At 36.5% G+C, this 25,257-nt stretch overlaps 2 protein-coding genes across 8 annotated transcripts in view; one reads left to right on the top strand and one right to left on the bottom strand.

The window, feature by feature from the left end:
• Window positions 1-12,071, top strand: part of LOC124157300 (elongation of very long chain fatty acids protein 1-like) — a 34,111-nt gene extending 22,040 nt beyond the window's left edge. For all 4 annotated transcript variants that reach the window (XM_046531913.1, XM_046531912.1, XM_046531916.1 and 1 more), the window contains 4 exons: window positions 1,128-1,184; window positions 9,630-9,735; window positions 10,444-10,580; window positions 11,108-12,071. In XM_046531913.1, the coding sequence (XP_046387869.1) occupies window positions 1,128-1,184; window positions 9,630-9,735; window positions 10,444-10,580; window positions 11,108-11,308 (501 nt within the window). In that variant the 3' untranslated portion in view covers window positions 11,309-12,071. The remainder of the gene's footprint in view (window positions 1-1,127; window positions 1,185-9,629; window positions 9,736-10,443; window positions 10,581-11,107) is intronic.
• LOC124157299 (oxysterol-binding protein-related protein 9) overlaps window positions 1-25,257 on the bottom strand; it is a 289,688-nt gene that overhangs the window by 164,456 nt on the left and 99,975 nt on the right. The window lies entirely within an intron of this gene.

Here is a 25,257-nt window from a genome sequence, read left to right as displayed (position 1 = left end):
TAAACATTATGAAAATTTCGGCAACTGAGAGACAAGGTAAAAATGTGGTCTCAAAGTATACTTAAAGTATTACGTAAAATATTAAGTACTTAAAGTATTTCGTCGCCAACCTGCTACATTACGTCTGGTATTTAGCGTCAAATAGAACTGTTTTTGTACGAAACGAATCATTACATACATTTTTACATAATTCAACCTTGTAATACTTCTAGGCATTTATGACAATACTAAAGTTTGAGAATTTCATTTAATAAAATAAGAAGTACGTGACCCAATTTGCATTAGGTGCGTCTTTTTTTTCAAATTCACATTCGTGCATTGTATCCGACAGGTTAAACCAAGAAAAAATATCTATTCCTGCCACGTATAATTGCCAATTGAAGGAAAACACTAATACAGTAGCCAAATACATCCTTTCAATCAGTAAAAGCATATCCAAGGGAGGAAACAACTCGCTTGAGTGACTAGCAAGGACGGACTGATAGAATACAAAGCAGGAAATATTTCCTGAGGAAACAAACCAGAAATTGGTGACAGCCATACGTAGCCAATTATGATTCGGGATTTCTGCTCTATCTTTGCTGGAACGACTCATAAAATTAAATGATTCCACATATTTACCGCAAATCCAGAAAAAAATTGCTCCAATGGAACAAGGACCATTAAAAACAAATGATTATTTTACAACTCATGAATTACGGAGCAGTAGATGGCGGATGGCAAATTAGAAAACTATCATGAGCTATATAATACATAGTACATCATGGACAAGAGGAATATGAGATCACAAACGTCTATACCTATTCGGAATTCAACACTCGAATATAAACCAATTAACACAATCGATGTATCTACCGGATATATTTATAGCAGGTAATCAAGTATTACTAAAAAGCAAAAACGTATAACTAAAAAATGGCTTAAGCTGGGTAAATAGAGCCAGATGACCGTTCAAACCATACAAAATAAAAATTTGAAAAAATAAAACATAATATTTGCATATAAAACCATCAAAATTAGACGTAAATACCGTCTTCATAGAAGTCAATACAACATTAATAATTGTAGCATTATAAAAATCATATTTTCATCATTTGTAAATTAATATAAAAATATCTTATTTACAGATGGCGAGGGCAGTGTATTACTTCTTCCTCATCAAAATATTCGACTTCTCGGACACGGTAAGTCAACAATTAATTAAGTATTACTGCAAAATAACTAGAATTCAATTGCCTGTCCTTTATTATGACAAATAGCAGATCAAGAATATACGAAAATTATTTCAAAAGCATTGTTTGAATTTCAAAAACACAATAACATTGGCTGATGGTCAGAAGTCCTGAAATTGGATGATAGGGAAAATTGGCTTCGCATGTAAATTAATTTACAAAAGCTTAGTTTGCTAATAAAACATTCATGCGAACATCAGAAATGCCACATTTATTGTTAGCAGGAATCAATTTCACTTCAAGCTTTCTTCCTCATGAGCTTACCGACATCCATAGCTCGAAAACAAATGAGTTACGCCATCAACGGAGAATTGCCGGCAATATCTCATCGTCCGAACACTTAATTGGATCTGCAAAGATGAAGGCAGCGCAGACCAGGGCATAAAAATATTATCGAACATAGGAGCTATTCCCTATAGAACAGAACGGAAACTCCGACGTTGAACAATAGCTGCCTTCATTAACATTTTTACTGGGCAAAAGTATAGTCAACCATAGAGGGCGTCCACAGCAATTGAATCGATTACGTAACGAAAGGTAAAAGATAGCATGGAACACGAAAGCGACCACTGCAGTAATACTGTGAATGAAATATTATTTTTTGCGTCATTTAAAGGTAGAAGGCGGACCTATTTATGCCTTTCAAGTGCCGAAATAAAAATTAAACATTGCCGGCATATGTAAATTTACAGCAATTATTTGCACTTCGCTAAGAGCCACACTTATGCAATATGTATTGGTGTAAAAAATCTGAAAACATAGAAACGATTCCCTACCATTCGATGTAAAATATTGCTCATGCCCAGCGTATACTTACCATACCATGAGGTAAATTAAATCTCGAGTACTCCAAAGATTTTTATTCATGCGAAAAAATTCACAGCTAACGGCAAAAAATAAACACACTGAAGAAAAAATACCCTTCATGAAACAGCATATTAACTCCACTGCTTACACAGAGACTTCATTCGTATATGAATACACCTGAAATTAACTGCGCTCATTAACCAATGTGATTATTCTCAGCAATTATTAACTTCTTCCATCAAAGGAAGAGACGAATACTGGCTGTGGGATTCTAATGTAACTCATACCCTCAAACAATGAAAGAGGCAACCAAGGCCAACATTTCTGATGCAGCGTAATATGTTCTGCATAATGTATCATTAACTTATCTATATTTCCAATTTTACTAGATTTTTTTTTCAATTAAACCCTTTTTAACTTCATTTCACCCCCAAAAAACACCCTTCTCCATCATCTAAATCCCCGTCTAAAACTTTGATCACAATTTTATTTTTTTATTATTTATTGAGGACAGCCAAATTTAAATACTTTGTCTTTTAATGGCGGTGAAATGAAGTAGAATTAACAAATACTCCATTTCTCCTGAACGTTTTTATTTACAGAGTGGAATCACATTCATAAAGTATAGTTTTCTGATTCCTCCGATTCCAAATCAATACACGTTAAATAAAATAAATCTCTTCATACCAAAACCTCGAACATCTATCGACTCTTTTACGTTTTAAGCGCATTTCTTACGTAGAAGACTAGATGTGAAATTTGCCGTTTAAGTCATTCCTTGGGGTCACTCATGGCGAAAGTCACACTGCAGCCCCTTGAGGAACGGGTTAACATTGGATCCATATCCCCTCACAAATCAAACACAAAAGACAGTCATTATCCTCACCAAGTGAGCAGCTTCTAAAAGGTGAACAATCCAAATCTCAAAGCTGAAAACATCAAAGACTACCGCGGCAGAACTACATGAATGAACATGGATAATAGACCTTCGACCTCAAAACCTGGTAACACACACAATGATTTCATTGATCCGCACAAAAAGACCGTACCCCATTCACAAAACTCGATTATACTTTCCCATCAGTTTTTTCCCAACGCGGGACTCCCCGAGAGAATATTTTATGCATAGCAGGAGTTATTTGCGAAGAAAGATAGAGAAACGGATTCAAAATGGCACGGGTTCAGATGAATAGGTTAGAAATGGGTGGTAACGTAAGAAAAGATAATTATAAGAGGGAGTGTAACCAAAAGTCATATTGCCATTCACGTTCTAGCAAAATTTTGATAATTCCAACAATATTTGTTCACCGACACCAATTACTTAGATCAGTGGCTTTGTCACCTCTGGAGAAGAGAATAAAATAACTTAATGATTATCTATAAGAAGTATCTGAGACAAAAAAATGGAAGTTTCCAAGAATTTAACGATTGAATGTAATGTAACCACGTTTCCTCATGTGAACGTCATTACATTACTAAATCTGACTAAGATAACCATGATTTTTCATGAAAAATAAAATCTTTGCTATACTTAAGCAATTTTACGGAAAAAGCGCCCGTAAAATGCACCCTCCATTGTATAAATTTTAACTATTACAAATTATACAAATTTTAAGAATAAAATATGAAGATGCCGACCAGAGATCGAGAAAAAATAACTGAAGCGATGAGGCTATGCCCTAAAAATCAATCGTAACCACAGAAAGACAAGATGATACCAGTTAAACTATATGCTCTACTTTCATATTGTTCCTCCAACGTTAATTATGACGCCGCAATATGACGGTATGGGCAAAAAATTTAAAAATTTAAACAATTATATCAGCGTTAAACACTCGTTATTATGACACTAAAAACTCTCACCTCATATTCATAATAAACTCAAGTCAATAACCTCCAAAAAAGTTACCACCGGATAATGTCTTCGACAGAGATATAAACTAGGTCGAAACCGGTAGTGATTAAAATTTTTGAAATTTTAAAGCCACTTAAGCTTTAAAACTCACTCAATACATTTTCCTCATTAATATATTAATTATTTAAATGACTCTTTTCTAACATATTCGGTACCAGACCCACACCGTGACACTATTTTAATGCAACACGAACGAAAAAATGAGTCTTCTCATACGCTCCGAATCACATTCGATCACAAGTGTATCCCCTTCAAGGTGTCAGCAGCCAACACCCGTTCACGGAACCAAAACTGATGTCTCCCATACCTCTCCCCCTCCATTTCACCAAAATTGCCTCTGCCGTCGGAAATGGATTATTCCGCGAGAGGAGACTCTTCGATCGGAGAGTGTTGCAATTTCCAAAGAGCGAGGCCCTTATTTCCCACTACCCCCACGAAAATAAACCACCCCTAGGGATGCACCCCCGCCATGACGATGGGAGTGGAGGATTCCGATGAAGTTACCCCACCCAACAGTGAAGCGCGACAGGGGCGAAAATGGTCGAAGCCTAAAGATCACAAAAAGCCCTTTTGGAGCGAGGATCTGGGTCAAATTTTGAGGCAGAAGTTAACGGGCAGTAAAATCGTAGGGAGTTAGTGGTAAATCCTTCGACTGTACACGCGCAAAGACCTTTTCAGACATACAAAACCATTCACCGACGATGGGCTCCTTCACCGGTTTTCTTTCACTGTTGATTGTTAGCACAAAATGTTTTCTCATCCTCGTACTTCTTTATTTATTGAATATACTATTGTAATAATAATTTTACTTTTTTATTGATTTATTATGATATTACCGGAACAAATAATTTATTTTACCACCATATAGTCGCTGTATAAATGACTAAGTTATTCGTTGCGCGTGAAAATTTTGCTGTAGGTATACATTTAATGCATTAGTTCATTGAGTGTTTTAGAATAAGGCTAGAAAAATGTAAGGACACGTATTTTCCGCTTTCAAATCCGTCACCTAATTCTCTCTTCTCGAGCGATTCGCCGGAAATGAGCGTGTCTCCGCATCTCACAATCAGCAACAGGACGGTCTTGTGCATCGGTTTTGCGTGGTTCGTTGTTGCTCACACTTTTAGAATAAATGGTAAGTCTTATCGACCTCTATATTATTGATTGGCATATATATTACTAGAAGTATAGGTCCGTAAACTCATTTATATTAAATAGATCTCGAGGTAGGTCTGTCGCTCTGTCTCTACAGGGTACAATTGCGAAGTCCGCTTTTCGTCCTTATGGGCCTATATCAGTTAGTTTCCTTAGCATCACGATTCTGCTTGGACCACAAAGACGAATGACCAGCATAGAAAATTTAACACGGCACAATGCATATTTAGGCCTTCCGTGTATGGGTTAAATAGTCATACGATCGGAAATGATACGCATTATTCGCGGAATATAAATTAGACGCATTATTACCTCCAAATATTACCGATCGTTGCTTGGCATGCAAATATTTCAAAATGTTTTCACTAACTTTGTAAAGAGGGTATGATTAGTATCAGATCTCTATTTACTTCATATAAACGATTATTTTCGTCTTAGAGAAAATGTAACGTATGGATTTCGTTTCGTACGTCGTACATGAATAAGCAAGCTATGAAAGTAAAAATAAAACGCCTGAAATGACACCATTTAAAAAATATATATTGTCAATACTATTTGTCCCGGTGATAACATCATAAATAAATAAAAATGCATAATTATTATTTGAGATTACAATAGTAGTTTTATTAATAAAGAAGTACGAGGAATAGGAAAACCTTTTATGCTAACAAAATTGCTTTTTGGTGCTGCAGGTGGCATACTTTCAAAGTAATGACATGAAGGATTTATTTTATTTCATTTCCGAGAATGGAGGAGGTGACATAGCTTCATATGTCATGAATATGAATAACGAATGAATCCAACGTGAGGACTCGATGTGAGGTCAAGGTGGATAGTGTCGGGGAAAAATGCATATTAAAAAATTGAAACGCAGAATGTCATAAATTTAAATTTCCCACGCTGGTCATTCGTCATTTAGGATTAAGCCGGACCCCGATGCGAAGGGAACAAACTAATGTAAGCCCACGAGGACAAAAAAATGACTTCGCAACTCTATCCCATGGAGACCTGGCGAAAGAAAATTAGGCGTTCGGTGATTTGAGCGTACCTCAATACCGGAGGCATTGTAAATGTATAAACTAAGTTACTTATAGCTCACAAGAAATCCACCCAAAACCCAACGCCATGTATTGAAGGAATAGTGGATCCAGTAAAGAGCTTCCTTGTTCTTTCTCATATATGACTCCAGTATAATATAATTATAACCCTGGCCTTTATGAATAGATCTTTCAGAGCAACACGGAGAATAATCTAGGAATCTCACGATGATTTTAAGACAGGCAGGAGCAATAAATCACGGCAGATATTTTGCCGAACGTTTTCGGAGGTATCGGAATTTGTTTCCTCGAACAATAAAGGAATTGAATATGAGGGATTCAGAAGTAAAAAAATCTACAACGCACACCTTCTCTTATTTTGCTATCGGCTGTGTCCAGGCTATTGAAGCGGCTTGCAGGGCAATGTGTATATGTACTTACTTATTCTTTCTTGTCTATGATAACATTGGTTCAGATTTTAATTACTTCTACTGATACGGCTACGCCACTGTCTTATTTAAACAAATCTCAATAAATAAACGCAATCTCACAGAGAAAAGATTATAAACAAAGTAAAATTTTACTGCAGACGACAATGTTGTAAGTCGCACGGGGAGAGCGGTAGGGGAAAAATTTACCGTCAATAAGAACGGTAGGAAGGCATGAAAAATATCAACGAAAATGGAACGAAGTTCATACACGAGCTACGACATTAAAATAAAATTGCATACGTATTTTATTTCGTCGGCATTATGCGCGAGAGAGGATTACCGCTATACGCAGCTTGGAAAAACTCCAACCGGTTACCATCCTTCTCGTTAGATGGCGACACCAGTCAGCAGTTACGACAAATATTATGACATCGCCGAGCAAAGTGCGCCGATGAAATAATCTCCAGGGCAAGATATTCCAGCGGGATTACTAATGATAATGCTTTACTTTTAACTTCGTATACTTTCCCTGCAATCAAACCTTAGTAAAGTAAGAAAGATAAATTAATATTAACACGCCAGTAGGCTTCAGGCTTACTATGGTTCTATTTCCGCTGGTTGAAGAAATACATCTAATAACTTGAACCTATTTGGGTGCCCGAATGGCAGTAGGCAAGATAGAACAAAGCGAGCAGTACGCATAGGAATAGAAAAGAAAGGTTAAACTGATTTCCGTGGATGGTGGGGGAAGAAGTTATTTGTCAAAAGAAATCTGGTTATCATCTTTTATAATTCTATATAACATTCACATCGGATTCAGGTTATGACTGGTCAGTACTACCTTCGTAGCTTTGGGCTTGAAGCCTAATGGGAGGAGAACATTTCTGGGACAAACCATTCCGTTAATTAGACTAATGACGTCACTAATTTATTCGCAGAATGGGTGCTATCCATGCTATCATTGCTACTATTAGACGCAGCACTCTTTGGCAAGATGTGCACTCTAAACTATCGTATATCTGCATTTATTCAATCGCATTGGCCAAAAGATGCCATTTGTAATTTACATAAATTACCACGTTTAGAGCGTTGGGAAGGAAACAAACTCACCCGGAAACTTATTGAGTTTCCACCAAACCTCGATGAGTCTGCGAGAACTATTTCAGTATAAGAGCAAACTTTTTCATTAGTACTTGAAATACCTCCATGCATATTTAAAAATATTAATTAACGAATATTACGCAATATTTTAGAGTCTCGCTCTTGAGGAGGAATGAATTCCCATAAAAAGTACACCCCTACAAGGAAAGGTGAGAAATTTTAACTCTAATCAACTACTGAGGCATAAAAAATTAAACTCAATGAACAGTGTGGCCTAAGTTGCGAGCGAATCAGCCATTTTCAGAGCGAGAAAATTCTACGAAAAGTGATTCCGAGCCGATTCCAAGTCGAAGAACTGACACAGGCCCTGAATGATCATTGAATCAATTTGATATACCATTTCGGAGCTATGTACTTCATTTTCCCTCGAGTTCGCGAATCTAAATATTTCATTATTTTATTAGTGTGTAAATAATACAATCTTATGAATTTATAAGTGGAATGTACTAGTAACATTATCTTGCAACTGAGTTGAGTAATAATTCTAAAAATTGAAAATCGTAAAATTTTGCACACCAACTGTGGAGGAAAACACTAAGAAATGATGAATTCACATCATTTTAATTCCAGGGATTGTTGTAAAGCGTTTACAACAAATACAGAGTGACTATGGCAAACGATTCCGTAAACAAAGAGTGCAACTAAACGAAAATATCAGCAAAGTTGAAATAAGGACTGCTTCCACAAAAGATCGTGACGGAGGGAGTCTTTTCGTGCTTGAAGTACAGAAATACAATATACATGGAAAGTGATTAAGAGGAAAACTAACTAATACGCCGATAATCACTATTAAACACTAATAGGGTTCCCACTCCAACTACATCACAATATTCACGGTTTTTTCCAAGTTTTCTCGGTCTAAATGCCATCAAAGTCACGGTTTGTAGATCCGGCATTTTAGGCAGAAATATTGATCGGCCGCACGCAATTAAAAATGTAACAAACGCAACAGATGCCTTGAATGCAAACGCAGCAATGAAAGTGCTATCTCTTATGATGTCACCTATCGTTAGCAAAATTCAGGTCCGGCAAAAGGGTGTGAGTGGGAAAATGGAGAGAGCAGGGTGGTAGGGAAGTGAAGAAGTGCCTGATTTTTTTGCCAGAGTTAATGTCTTCCAATCGCAGGCTTAAGGTCAATGTGCTGTCTAGGTACATGGACCAATTAATGATTGCGCTTTGAATACACGGGTGTAGATAAATGTGTGGACTGTATCTGCACGTGACTCCGCTTTGAGACATGATCGAAAGATAGATTTTTCTTTAAAACCCGCCAATCGTAGCTCTACAAATAGGTTTGAGAGATTTCTAAGGTTTCATGGCGAAATTCACGGCTATTTCCAGGTTTTTTCACGGTAGACGAAATTCACGGCTTATTCACGGTTTTAAGGTTTTCACGGTTGAGTGGGAACCCTGACTAACTTAAAAACAGCCTCAATCCAGAGCAAATGCGCTCACACTGCAGAATTTTTTCAATGCCACCACGTGTGGACGGAGATGTCTAGGCCTAGCAAGGGCACAGCTGCCAAGTGAAAGTCTCCACTTACTTGAATATTCAGGCTCCTTGGGAATCGAAAGGGGAGGGAAATAACGTCCCGTATATCGATAAGGGCACGAAAAGGACCGATCGTTATTAGTCTCACGCGATTCGGTGACAAAATCTTCAGTGCATGAATTCGTGACCAACGCCGTGAAAAAAAATAAGTACACAAGCGGACTGTTAAAAATCCAGTTAGCCGGTCCATAACGATTATGCCCCCAAAAAACTTCGACATTTGGTACAAGGATGTTGAAAACATTATGTTTCGTTACTAAGATAGGCATGTTCGCCAAAATTTAAAAATACATATTATCCATACGAATAGTCATTAAACTATTTTATTGTAAATTACAGGTGCTCTTCGTTCTCAGAAAGAAGTACAACCAAGTAACATTCCTTCACGTGTTTCACCATATCACAACTCTATGGTTGGCGTGGATAGTGGTGAAATACGCTCCAGGTGAGTTATCACAGCTGCTGGCCGAGTGAAAACATCCTTGATTCACCATGAATATAATAACCCGAAATAATTTAAAATACAATTTTTTGAGCAACAAACAAAAAAACGAAAGAACTTAGCAAATATTGGTAATTAATTAACACTCAATACAAAATTCATTAATGGCTAAAAATAAAAATAATTAACCAAAAAAATTTATTTCCAAAAGAGAAAAATGAAAAAGAAGAAACTTCGTGAAAGAACCAAATTTCTTCTTTTTCATTTTTCATAAAGAATCGCTTTCACAAAGTTACGCCTCAAACCACCAATTCTTTCCAAAAGAGAAGTTACTGCAAATAAATGGCACCTTCAAAATACGATAGAGGAGTCTGGCTTTCGCTCAATAATTTGCCAATTAACCATACCAATTATCTCACCTTTCACGAGAGAGTGAATTTGAGTTGAAAGTCTATTCAACCAGACTGGTGAAAAATAATAAAAGAACCGATGAGCCAACAATTTATTTCATTTAAAGACTCACAAGTCCAATCAGAATTGAGAGAATTTTGACCCACCGTTGAGTTATTTTGGGAGAACATAAGTTGTACATGAACTATAGTAAAGAATAAGTTTTACTGATTAACGAATAGAGACCATTAAAAAAAGATATTTCTTATAAATTTAATATCTCTCGTAGTTTAATCATTCTCTTCAATACTTATTTCACAGGGGGCACAGGAACATTCGCACAGATGATGAACGCCGTTATCCACGTGCTGATGTATGGCTATTATTTGCTCGCCGCGCTGGGCCCATGGATACAGCCGTATCTTTGGTGGAAGAAGTACCTCACAACAATGCAAATGGTAAGTTTACAAATGCAAAATTTCTTAAAAGGGTACTTGAACATTTCCAAACCTAATAATTAATCACCCTTAACAAAAAACTACATCAATAAATACATAGAGGTCTAAACATAGGCTGTATGAAGATACGAGTCTTATACTATTACGATTCATCAGCATAAATTAGCTCTAGTTAAACCTAAAAGAAAATTGGCGGGGAAGATGACTAATTGGTGAAACTAATTTTGAATGGGAAAAATACACTAACTCATTTTTCCTAAATATCTAAATACACACTTGAAAATAATTTTTAACCCCTTCCTAACATATATATGCATTTTAAGCGGAATTTCCTTTTTCCTTTTAAGTTTTATTTACTACGATTTTTAAATCTGCATCAAGGAACAAGAACATACACAGGGAGAGTAGGTTTACATTTTGAAAGCGAGATTACATTTCTTAAAAGAATTCTTGCGGGTTTAACAAAATTACGAAAGGTAAAACATACGACGAACGAAAATCACTTATTTTATTTCTCCATTTTTCAGGTACAATTCGTTATTGGCTGGACGCAGAATGTCTATGGACTGATGACGGGCTGTGACTACAGTAGGCCCATTGTGTACTTCTACCTTCCCATTCTCACCTCCCACTTTATCTTGTTCTACAACTTCTACCAGAAATCATACGTGTCAAAAGATAAACAGAAGGGAGAAGATACCCTCAAGAAACGGAATAAAAAGGACTGAGCGTCGAGGGATTTCTGAACAAATTCGTAATAGGAAGGCGCTGAAGATAAACTACTAGAAAATACGAGTCCTCCTTGGCAGGAAATGGAGAGAAATAGCCGATTCCTGATACATGGGAGACTGGTTCGTAGGATGAAAGGACTTGTGAGCGTTTTTGCCGAATCAAGAAAATTTATTTAATCTATTAAGAAGATCGTCGTAAAGTGGCCAAAGTATTAGTTCCTGGAAGTGAAAATTGCTCAACCGTTTGCGAAGGCCATGATATTCTTCTCATAGACTGTGTTAAAATATGTTTCATAATGATTTGCACTACAGAGGATTTGTGCAAGTATACCAAAAACCAATGCAAGTTGGGAAACCAAAAATAATTTTCTCCATAAGGAAGCTAGCTTACTAAATGTAATGAATTGAGATGTGTCCGAGTAAAAAACATTTTCATACCCGACGGAGGAATAAATATTTAGGGCTAATTATTAATAAAACAGTCATTAATGCAACATTCCCCCCAATACTTGAACCGCTAGTAACAAGTAAAGCTACCAACCTCAACGAGATGTGACGATGGTGAAGCAGTGGGCGACTTACAGAACGACTTGATGATAAATGAGGCAGTGTCCAAGATATTTTTAGAATATTCAGAAAATCAGCATTCCTTTGATGCCTGTACAAAGCGTTTTAGGATAAGAAAGACATTTCTTAAAGCTATGCTTTTGTTACAAATTTTTGCTTGTATGTATATGTTAATAAAAAAAGGTTGTACGGATGATTCTTTCCATGTTCTAAATACTAGGTAAAACTTCATTCCAACACAAGCAGAAGCATTTAGGAAACGTATTTCTCTAGGGATGAGAATCGGTCAAGGACACATTCAACAAGGTTGCAGTTAAAGTAAACGGTAAACATACACCTGAGGTAATAAACCCGGTGAAAAAAGTCACCATCGTTAAATTTTCTTCGCCTTTAACACTACACCTAAGGCGCCATCTTGAGTGCTGACTTGGAGCTTTGCCCGAAGCCCGAAGTATAACTGCCCATAATATTTATTAACTTTCCTTAAATAAATTATTCTCCAAAAGGTAGAAGTTATAACATGCAATGGAACCTAAGACCTCTCATCATTCTTCCAAAGGGCAGGACTAATTTCTACATTTCCGAAAACAGCTAACCCGAAGTAGGGGAGCTTTTTAACTATTATAATTAAATACGCGTGGTTAACATGTTAAAATGATCTAAAATGAAGTGACCTAGACCTTGATGAAGTATCTGATTATTTTTTTACGTAAAATGAGTGCAATGTGATTCACTAAGACGATGCAATTAGTGTATCCTCTATCTGCAACGTACCACAGAGTTTTCATAGAGTTCATTCGCATTTAATCGATTTGGTGAAATCAATTTCACTGATGGTGCGAAAATTTGTGCATTGCGGGTGACTCCCGTAAAAGCTATCACCGTGGCTAGTCCCGGTATACTTAAATCAATTTCACTTTTAAACTTTAAAATAGGGATGGTCGGATCGGATACCTAGGATCCAAATATCCGCGGATATTGCCCTTCATCGGATACATCGGATCCAAACTCACGGAAGACATCGGATCTGGATCCGAAATTTTAAATAATAGCTTCAGTGAATGCAACGCTCCATAATGGAGGAAAGAGTTCCGATTCTATCTTCGAATGCGCCGTCGCATGCGATTATTGTCTACTCATGAACCGTTTTGTTTGAAAGTTCTCGCAGAGGTTAAGTAGAAGAATCTCAGCCGTGGAATATAAAAAAGGCAAAATACGACTGGCACATAGTGCGACTCTTCCCTAGAGATTGAACAATCATCGGGGGAATCTCAGCGTCAGGATTTTGAAAATGCATTTGGATCTGAAAATATCTGATCCGAAAGATTCGGCTCCGAAAATCAAGGATCCGATCCGAATCCGGATCCGAAAAAATTCTGGATCCGTCCATCCCTACTTTAAAATAATTATCCAGAAGTTATAAGACTAAGAGAATTGTTCTCTAATTCACAGAGGGCATCCATTATTCCGTGCTACAGGTGTGCCGTACCATAAAAGATAAAAACATAAATATCGTACTGTTAGCAAAATAACATCCACTCATTACAAAAGTATTTTAGTTCAATGCTCGAGAATTATACAGATAAATCAAGTAAAATAGTAGCATTGATAGGAATAATTATCTCCAAAATATGTATTGATATCTAAAATATAACGCATGGCTAAATTTGAAATAAAGAATGAACCATACAATGCAGATCAGCATTATCAAATTAAAAATTTGGCCCTCATTTTTTCATCCACTATAAGCCCTTTCCCACTCAGCATTTTCGTTTTAAAGAGACTATAAAAACAAATAAACACAAGTAATTAAGTAGGTACTGAAGGGAACTACATCCACTTTTTAAGGTCACACGGCAGAAGAAAGCAGTTCAGTATAAAAACAGACTAGCAGCATTTAATCAGAGAATTGGTCTCTCCAAGTGCTGAATCCGAGGATGTATTCCATTTTTTATAGCAATAATTCAACCATGAAACGTTTGAATGGACAAACTCAGGGCGACATGAGCACATAACTTGAAATTGCCCCATCTTCGAATACATTCCTCATCGTGCTGTTTGGACCCTACATGTTGTCAATAGTAAAAATCCCCAACAGCCGAAAGAAATAGTATGGCATTAGGACTCCGATATTCAATTATGATGGATACATTTTCAACGTTTTAACCGTAAAGTCTTCCATCATGAATAGAAATGAATCTCAAAAAAAGCTCATACAACCGTGAGCAAACCAGGAAATTCGCGCCTAAGAGAAATGGTACAAAATCCCATAAATTTCTCTAAATGACCCTTCTGATGCATCCGGGAGATGAATGGAACAAGGGTAAGTTTCATCCACCAGTAAATTTTCACATGGGACTTCAAGAAGCCAACAACAATCAGCATACGCATATTTCGGTACTCATAAATAAGACTTATTTCTGAACATTTTCTTACACCTCACAGTCACAAAGTTAGAACAACGTGATATCGTAAACGTTCTAATAGAAATAATTCCATCAACAATCCCGATCGTACACGAATACATTTTTCTTCCGGTAATTGATATAACGTTTCTTCTTCAAAAATAGAAATTGGATGTCGGAACTAACATTTCCCATAGCACACACAAAAACAAGTAACATCTGGAAGAATTCAGTTCCCTCAATGTCCCACTCTACAATGAATTTTCACACTATTACGGTCTTAACCACAGATTTCTCGAATAAATCACCACCTGCTTTTATGGATGCCATGTAAAAAATTACAATTATAAAAAATTAAATATGAAATATAAAAGATAGCACATTTTTGCAGCTTTTTTCAGTCACAATGAAGAATAACAACTTAAAATAGCCATCAAATGGCAAATCCATTTGAAGGATGGAAAAAAACAAAAATGGATTCAGGCAGACGCCAATTACCATATTCATTCAAATACTGGATGGATGGATTGTTCCAGCTTCACATAAAATTAAACAACGAAATCTAGAACACATGTGACAATTAACAAGATCGATGGAACATCACAATCATCATTAAACAAATAATGAATTAATTTTAGAATGAAACCTCATTTTAGCATTCGCATGCATTACTAATAATTGACGCTATCACATATTTACTCGGCGACGACATTATATTCCCATAACCAATATGAGGACTTTAAATGCGCAAGCATATAAACTTTTTTCATGGGGTTTCACAGATCCAATCATTAATGCAGAAAAAGTACGTCAGCTGAGTAAGCTATCACTCTCAACAAAGAAATTTAAGGAAAATCATAATTAATAATACCATGAGAAAAATATATAATTGACTTCTATCAAGCAACAAAATATACTACAGTAAATATTCGCCACTCGCCATAGGCTCAACTTATAAAAAAGACGATGTAACTTGAAATTGCCACTGTATACCTACCGACTATTAAAAAGCATTTTGTATGCATTTCACATTAACAGTGGTATTAATAAAATGTTCTACAGGGAATAAAAATATGCATTTTAAACGAGTGAACCTTCATAATAGGAAATACCTGGCCATTACGCTGGGCACAACAAAAACCGATAATTACTCCACAATATCCGACTACGTGATAAATTCCGAATGCTTGCGGCCAAAACAACTCCAACAAAAAAAACAAAGAATACAAGCGCTGCCATAGATCTCGATAAAAAAACAATCATGAGAGGGAAGCGCTTAAAAAATAATGAGGAGAAAAATATAAGGGAGCTTTGGGCCGAGACCATGCCCGAATCCTGCTGCTCTCTTCATTATTTCTCTCGAAAGCTAAACAGAAAAGCTGATGAATTTTTTTCGGAAAATTGCGAAGTAACCCTAGCTCCATAAAAACGCTCTTCTCACTTTCACATCTGCATAATATAGAGACAAAAACCAACAAACTTTCATCCCATTCAAAGTCTGTATGACTTAAAGCTAGGAAGAAAAAGCTGTTAGCAAATCTACGCATTATTGAAAAAAAACAGGGATTAAAAGGATGTACCAATATCATGTATGAAAATGAATAACCTGTTTTCAAAAATCAGAGGTGAAACACTTCCATACACCTTAAGCTGTACCGATAGTTACAATTTCTCGCAGCCATAAGCTACGTAATTACCTTCGATTTTACCAAATTAATGATCAAAATTGAATACCGCATATATTCACAAAGATCCCCAATTCTTAAACACGGTTCATATTTTTTATAAGGAGAGCATTTTTTCTAAGTAGAGCATTGAAAATTATATAATTACAATTGTAAATATGAACGCCGAGAAAAAACATTAGCGTTAGCAGAATAATCACAAAAAATTGGTAAAAGGAGGCACAATATGCAAATAATTCACATTTGGTAATCCGTGTTGTCATGAATATTTACCATACAATAATCCAAACCAACGAGTTTCAAGCATCAGATTGCGAAATTGGATTTTAAAAACAACACCACGGAATATACGATACAATTTTAAAAAAATGCATACATCCTGCTCGAGCTGTCTTTTTTGGCTATGGATTTTTCGCTGATAACTTATGCTGTTATTTTGAATTTTTCAGAGCATGTGAAGTAGACATCCGTCAACATTTTTCTTTACCTCAAATTAGATAATTTTACATTTCATCCTTAATTAATAATCTTAGATGATTTTTTGTTAGTGTAAATACTGGAAAATGTTGGACAGGGTTTATTGTGTATACCCTTAAAATTTCAAAAGTTTTACGCGAGTAATTTGTATCCAAAAATACCTGTCGAGAGATGGGTAAGTGTTGTCTTAAGAAGTTTCTTTCAAAAATCCTTCAAATCAGGGCCTGTTAATCTAACCGTGAACCATCAAAAGGACATGACAACTTTATTATTACAGATGGTTAACAATACTGGTAGGCCATTACTGTCACTTCTTGCATCCAACAAAAAAATAAGAATACCCGAAAGTTTTCACGACATAACTACGGTGACATATGGATCTCAAGCGGACATCGAGGCCCAAGTTAATAAGGCCCCGAGCACACCATCATCGTTCATCTCGCAGCACAACGCCCTAAAAAGTTTGGACCAAGGGTAGAGGAAAAAAAACAATTAATCCCCCGTATGAAGGATGAGACCAGTGAAAGCGCTCCACTCCAACGCGTTAGAGGCTTAAGGCTTCCTCAAACTTCCAGCATGACCTCCCCGCTTTCACGAGACGCGGCGATATTTACGAAACGACCGGACGAGAGAGAGAGAAATTGGAGGAGTGTGAGCGACATGAGATCCCACTCGCATACCCCGGCGAGGAAAATGTTAATTCTGAGGTCTCCGCGTCACCGCAAAACGCAAGGAGTAAAGCCGGCCGACCGGCCGCTAGGCACACGCGATCGATATGAATATCGCACGGGTGAAAGTATCCGGGGCGGATTTGCGGCCGTGCAGTTTAGCCGGGAGACATGGGAGGCCTACGGCTGGAGGCGCTAAAGCGGAGAAAAAGGAAGGGAGCCGACACGTTCCTGCATTGCGACGCGGAGTCTGGGGCCGTATTCTGTATTTCGTCGGTGCCGCACCGGTCGGTTTCCCTTCCCAGCCCACCGACAGCACATCAGTCCGTACCGACGACGGCTAATTCAGCGATTCAGTATGGTCGTCGGTATCAAACCAGTCGGTACGGTTCCCCCTCCTTCTCAAACAGGGAAAATCCGAATATATCCGAAGTTAGAAGTCATCTAACGTGTCTCCACCAATGAAAGAAGGGTAAAAACAAGTGAAGACTCATTGGCACAGTTTGTTGTCGTCATTCTCAATCTTTTTATTTGCGGAAATTACGACTTATTGCTAGATTAAGATAAACGATATTGGATAAGTTGTTAACAATGCTTATATAATGTGTGGTAGTAATGCTGTACCTACAGAATCGAAGGAAACAATATTACAACATCACAATAAAGTTTGTATGTGATGGAGATTGTTGTTGCTGGAATGAATTATTGAAACTATCCTTGAGATCGTAGTTTCTTTTTTTAAATATTGGTTCCGTATATTGCTATTTATTCATGATTTGGTAATATAGTTGTCATTAGGTAAGTTCCGTCTAAATGTTATCAACGGAAGGTTATGCCATTGGCACGGTAGCAGACGAAAATAACATACCATGGAACGTGAACGTAGGATTCAAAAGCAAATGTAAATGTCATATTAGAGGAACAAGTTAGGAAATTGTTATAAAAATATGGAACTGGGGGTAATTAAAAGAATTGTAATGACGAGGAAGTAAAGAAATTGTGATTGGGTGAAATACATATGTTTAAGTTGCGCATTCCAAGTGAGAGAAAATGATAATATTGCGGTAAACCTCATTCTTATTAACAAATATCTTCTTTTATCGTCAAGGGAATCAATGGCTGACGATAAAATGAAATATAGTTGTCTGTTACAAATGAAAGAAACTGATACCGTTGTGGCAAACTTCATACTTAAATAAAAAGATCTTATTTCTATGCCGAGAGAAACGCCAAATGATGATTGAGTGAAATAATAGTTGCCTATTCAGAGTGAGATAAAGTGATAACATTGCGGCAAAACTCATATTTAGTAAAAAATATCTTTTTTATGTCAAATGAGCAAATAAATGATGATAGAGTGAAAGAAATCCTATTACAAGCGAGTGAAAGTGGTAACATAAATGAGAGAAAGTCATTATATAGTGGCAAACCTCATGTTTATTAACCAATATCTTATATTTATGTCAAGGTAATCAATATAGATGTTGACACAGTGAATTATAGTGGCCTATTCGAAGGGGCAGAAAAAGATAACATTGCAGCAAACCTCATTATTTACTCGGTGATGAGATAAACACAAAATAAAGCGTACAATGCGCACCGGGGAGTTGATGAAACCCACTAGTCGGTGGCCGTACCGACACCTTTTTGCTGTCGGTACGGGTACCGACGATCTCTCGCCCTCACGTCGGTGCCGCACCGATCGGGTTCGTACAGAATCGCACGACTTCTTACCGGGAGTCGATGTGACGTCGCACCCGACGAATCGGTGCCGCACCGATCGGTTTGGAGTTACAGAATACGGCCCCTGGGTTGAGTAATGAATCACGAGAAAGTCATCAATTTCTTGGGTTGAAATTCACCGAATAGATTGGCACCACGAAAACGGAATGGGCCTTTGTAATCCATACGTCAAGGGCGAAATCAAATTTAACGCTTATTTTCTATCCTATTCCTCAGAAATTTCGTGACTTTGTGGATATTTATTAATACAAAGTTAAGATAGAAAGAAATTTTCGTAATTGCTCATTGGAAATTTTCATATGTATGCAATACCTACCGGGATGACTATGGGACATTTTCATCCATTACTGATCCTACACTATGAACTCTGATTTAGGCCAGGTTTTCTCTTAATTGTCTTCTCCTCCACCCCCGGGGGATTTATTTACGCATCTAATAGCAATAAGGAAAGCAAATTGATCAAAATTTTAAACTTTTTTCCAGTTTAACATTTTTCTTCGATGTTAGTGCTCATCCTGAGCAGCTGGTTGCATGAATCACAATAATTGTCGATTCCTTGGTTTCAACTAAAGATTTTGTCACAGAAATACTATTGATAGCCAGATATTTTCCACCATCATGGCCTAATTGACTATGCATCACGAATATATGACAAAGAATTGGACATTTTGATGACAGAAATGAGATGACGCTTAAAAGGTGAAACTAACCCACGTCGCGTCCTTCTTTTTAGCATAGAGCTTCCGTCGTCCTAGAGGTAAATAATTTTGTCTCTCGTCTTCCTCTTTATCCCGGTATATTTCTATATCCTCTTCTAAATAACCAGTTATTATCTATTTTTCTTCTATTCCGTCCACCCTTGGCTTCCACTATTCATTCCAATACCCCCTTTATCATCTTCCCCACTCGGGTCAACTTCTCTAAATTACTTGCTCTGTCTATCCGACTTTTATTCGAAACTCTTCTCAATCAAAAACACCTCACGTGCCTAAATAAGCGTTATACTCATTACCAATGCCAACTGTCACACAACCATGGAGTAAAAAAAAACACTGCCAACCATTTCGTAAGTCCATCCAATTTGCTTCAGCACTAATTAAGCCATTTTGATTAACATTTTTCTCAATATTCTTTCGCGGGCGGATGTTCTTAATATCTCCGTCTTAAGGAATATAAACTAAAGTTAATAAACAACACGACAACATCAGGCTTCCAACTCAATCTAAATTATAAAATTCACGGTTTTTTCAAGGTTTTCATGGTCTAAATGTCGTCAAATTCACGGTCTGTAGATAAGGCATTTTAGACAAAAATATTGATCACGTAACAATCATCGGCCACACGTTAACTAAACATTTAACAGACGCGACAGACGCCGTGAATGCAAACGCATCAATGAAAGTGCTATCTCTCCTGACTTCACATATCGTTTGCAAAATTCAGCTCCCGCTAAAGGTTGTGAGAGAGAAAATAGAGGGACCAGGGTGCCAGAGATGTTAAGAAGTGTCTGAATTTTCGCAAGTGTTAATGAACATTTTGGTACAGACTTAAGAACAATGTGTCATCATGGCAGACGGTCCAATAATTGCGCTTCAAATATACGTGTCCAGGTAAATCCGTGGCCATGTCTGCGCGTGAATGACCTTGAAATATGATCGAAATATCCATTTATCTTTTAATCTGTCAATAATAATAATAATAATAAAAAACAGACCTTTATAATTGAAATAGCAGTTCCGGCTGACCACAACCTTAAGAAGAAATACGAGGAAAAGAAACAAAAATATCAAGACCTCGCAAGGCAAATAAAAACTATCTGGAAACAGTACGTGGTCACCATCATCCCCATAGTAATATCATCAACAGGAATAATACATTCATCACTAAATTTTGGAATTGAACAATTAAAAATTAAAAGAAACACAATATATAACATTCAAAAATCTGTAATACTGGATACATGTAGAACAGTTAGATTTTTTTTAAATGAACTGTAACTTGAGGCAGCGTCTTGGCAAGGCCCGACGCTGGCAGACCTCCAAGTAAATCTTGTGGAATAAAGAATATAATAATAATAATAATAATGTCGTCTTTATTTCACAAGCGAATTTAGGACTAGATAGTCCTCTCTTACAATTAACTTGTTTGACAATCACATACATCCATGCCCTGGATGGTGGTCAAACCACCCAGGCGGGATTCGAACCCGCGACCTCTTGGTTAGCAGTCGGGGACTTTACCCCGGCGCCACCGAGGCCGGCAATCGTAGTTCTACGATCGTAAAATCAAGATTGAGATATTGCTAAGGCTTTAGGACGAAATTCACAGCTTTTTCACGGAATAAGAAATTCACGGTTTAAGGTTTTCAAGGTTGACTGGGAACCTCAACATGATACATGAAAAAAAAGATACAGAACAGCGATGAATTAGGGTTCGGCATTCGAAAGCTTGACGATGAAGATCGTGTCGCACTTCCAAAGTTCCGCTCGACCGACACTGAAGTTCATGGAAAGTGAGCGAATTGCATCGAAAGAAAGCCTGAGAGTGAGAAGTCTTGGTGAACTGTATTTTGTGACACTTTACCTAATGATAAAATAAATTCGAGAGAGAAAAAATTGTAATAAAATAACCGAATTTAACAGTAAAATTGAGAATAACAAACATGATTACTAAATATATTAAGAAAATTGATTGAGAATTGATTATCGAACTCATATTAACATTTGTTACCCAGTCTCAACCTGATTCGTTAATTAGCTATGGAAGCCCATAAATTTGCTGACTTTCCGAGATGGTGATTTTGGCTTCCTATAAAATTTTTCATAACATATAAAAAAGACCGGCTAGGTTAAATTTTAGGATATTCTGGAATATGGTTGATGCAAAAAAAGATAGCAAATGATGAGGATGAATGAACGCAATACCCTAATTTCAGTGTCTATTTAGAATCATACTACACAGGAAATAATGAATTTACAATAATAAACAAATTTTGACCCCATTAGAGTAAAAATTAAATAAAACGACGTACTTAAGAATAAAACACTATTTTAATAAAAAAAACCGTAAACAACTTTTCTGGCACTACAGGGAGCAAATCGTGAGTAGCCAAACATGGGAATTTTACATACGTATTTGACAGATGTATATCCAAGGGTGAACACGGAAGATCGTGTTGCTGCATGATGAAGGAAGTTACGAAGATCAGAAGTAACTACCGACTCACCTATGACAGAAGAGAAAATTAAAATAATATAACATCAAACTATAAATTGCCAACAGGAGATAAAGGATAGATAAAATAAAACATTATCATACGGTAAAGTAAGATAGATAATCAACCTTCACAGATATATCCATGAAGTTCAAATAACAACACAACCAACTTGACGGACAGGCGTAAAAAAATCACCCTTAATTTCCATTTACAGATTTCAAGTTCATTTATCCTTGAATAAACACTCGGATCGGATATTAAAACATTATTTCAACTCATTTATAAAAAATTAAATAAAATCAAAATAGTATTCTCAATTCTTCACAGGGACCCTTCGAATCGCTACTGAGTTCATTAACAAGACGTGTTCCCCTAATGTCTTTCACTACAGCGTGCTCTCAAGAAGTTGATTTCCGCGTTTTAAATACGGGTATACGTAACAAAAATCACATTTAAAATATTCACATAATTACTAAAATCATTTGATCGTTGTTTTCTCAACAACTCGGCAAGAAAAAAAGGGAATTACAAAGAATATGCATACATACAATACCACATGCATACGCCCATTCATACGCCGTATGCATGTGCTATTGTATGATGATTGCACACGTCCGTAGTCAGGGGAAACTGATAAATTGGGATTTCGACACCATATAGTGGTCCGTACTCGCGTTCTGATGCAGAATAATGAACTCATATCAAACGCTTACAAACTTTTAGAATAACTTTTAATACTAATGATACTATGATGGACGACAGAGGTAAGCAACCCTCGATACTATCTTGGCATGCAGGGTAGCGTGTACACAAGGGTGACCTGGAAAGATTTCATGAGAGGCTGATTAAACGATTACATCTGAAATACTCAAAAGGAGACCAATTCTTTGCGGAACGGTAGAAATACAACATGTTTTCACATGGGAGTATGAAACTAGCGCTTAACACGGGTAAATCGTGGGATTTACGGAACGGTAGATATACACCATATTTTCATATGGGAGTGTGAAATTAGCGCTGTAACACGGGTAAATCCTGGGATTTACTTTCATTATCATAATACCTAGAAAGAAGGTGTCCTGACGTTTCAACTCACTGGTGAATAATGTGGTAATGACCAAATAGAAGCATACGTATTTAAAACATTTAGAACCTAATTACTCACATTCACCTTTCATGTCCTGTAGCATGGAAGTTACTTTGGTTCCAAGTGAGACCTCAAAAATTATTTTCGTACCTGCGTAAAACACGTTCCAGCTAGCAAAGTAATAAATGGTAAAAAAAAAGAATTTTCTGGCATTATTGTAGTAATTAATACCATTAATCAACTTATTCAAACTATGCATCTAACAAAATCACTCCAATTGTTTAAATTTTAAAAATACCCACAGAAAAAGGAGAGCGAATATTTTGGAGAGTCAGATATAAAATTAGGTACAATATACAGGACCTTCAGCCCCAAAGCACCCACTGATTCGCTTGCAATTGTTAATACGTAATAATAGAAACAGTTCGAGGGTAAATAAAAACTAGGACATAATTATAATAACGAATAATTATTCAAAAGGAATCTTAGCCTATCTAAGATCTATGGTGCTTCAGAAACTAAGTGCCTTTGGGAAGAACAGGTATTCATGAAACTGTACATGCATTAATTTATTAATAAAACTGGTTGTACACCAACCATAGTCCAGAATAATTTCATTCAAATACTTCATTTACTATACATGTTAAAAGTTAACATTGCATTAGATATCTCCAGTTTGCATGGTTGAAAAGTTTGAAAACGAGCAAATGGTAAATTACCTCCGTCAAAAAAATTAATCGGTATATATATATTTCCATTTATAGGTTATTAAAGAATACGATGTTTTGGAGATAGGCGTCGTCTAAAATATATTTTGCCCCATGACATTCTTACTTGGGTACACCTCAATGAATTGTATAGAGAAAACTCCGCAGCAATTGAGCTAAAATTGAGTTATGCAATGACTATAAAACCCAAATTGACATTATTATTCTTAGTCACGTGATACGTTGCGATTGAGTCACGAAAGACGGCGATTACGCAAAAAAATATTTTAGCATTGCAAGGCATTCTTATTTTGCTCTGATACTCCAGAGTCCATTAAGTAATAGGCCGAATTCACAAGCACTTACAGTTAACCGTGATATCACAAGCCATTACGAAAAGCTTCCTGTGGCGGGTCGAAACGTTTCATCAACACACTGCACAAATTCTATGAAATTGTACAGGAAGCAAGAACCTCGTGACTATGGAAACACTCAAATCATGAAATTCCCCTCATGAAAGAAAACGGATATAAAGGAATTTTGAAAATACTATTTAAACTTTTATTTAGGAAAAAATCAATCTAGATGGCCCATTGTCTTTGATGGATTATGTACATTTTCCCCGATCTAAAAAATGTTTCCCTAGTTTTCATCCGGATATTTATAAATAAATCAATATGATATTAAAATATAGTTCAAATTTACATTTGTTACCCCACCAGCACCACCGTTCAATGCACTGGTAATATATGCGCTAACGATTTTTTATCAATATACTTAATTGTTTGCAAATATTCAATGTATTTCCAGAATTTTATAAAAGACTTAAAAATCCATTGGAAGTTTTGAGAAAGTACAGCAGTTCTCTCGTTGTACGGTGAATAGCAGAAAACAGAAAACGAAAAAGCCTTTCGTAAAAAAGATAATTTTGCGTATAAATGGTGTCAAATATAGCTTGCTATGTATTACAAGTAGTGGAAAATGAAATCAAGAGAATCAAGGGACGAGGATAAAAGTATCCTTCTTAGATGCACGTCTATCGTGTTCTGAAATTTTTAGCGGTTCCTTGACTATAAAAGATTACTAGCTATCACCAGAGAGACTGGTAAGAATAAGGCGCAGTGGGGCCACCACAACACACTTCTCGTCATTACAGAAAATCATAACGGAAGATGAACGATGAAGGTAGAGCAGTAGACACTTAAAAAGCAGGCAGAAGGTGATTGAGGACGACATTATTGAGATGTAGATAAAATGAAAATGCAATTTTCACGAAAAGCAGCTCTCTTAATCTTTGGCCAGGTGTATTTCCATAACAGAATGATGCACCTGCTTGAATAATATCTCGACGAAAATGAAACCAAACTGACATCGACGAGGATAATCCTTG

This window comes from Ischnura elegans, chromosome 4 (genome assembly GCF_921293095.1).
Source record: "Ischnura elegans chromosome 4, ioIscEleg1.1, whole genome shotgun sequence".
NCBI classification, from domain to species: domain Eukaryota; kingdom Metazoa; phylum Arthropoda; class Insecta; order Odonata; family Coenagrionidae; genus Ischnura; species Ischnura elegans.
This window is presented reverse-complemented; position numbering and strand designations above follow the sequence as displayed.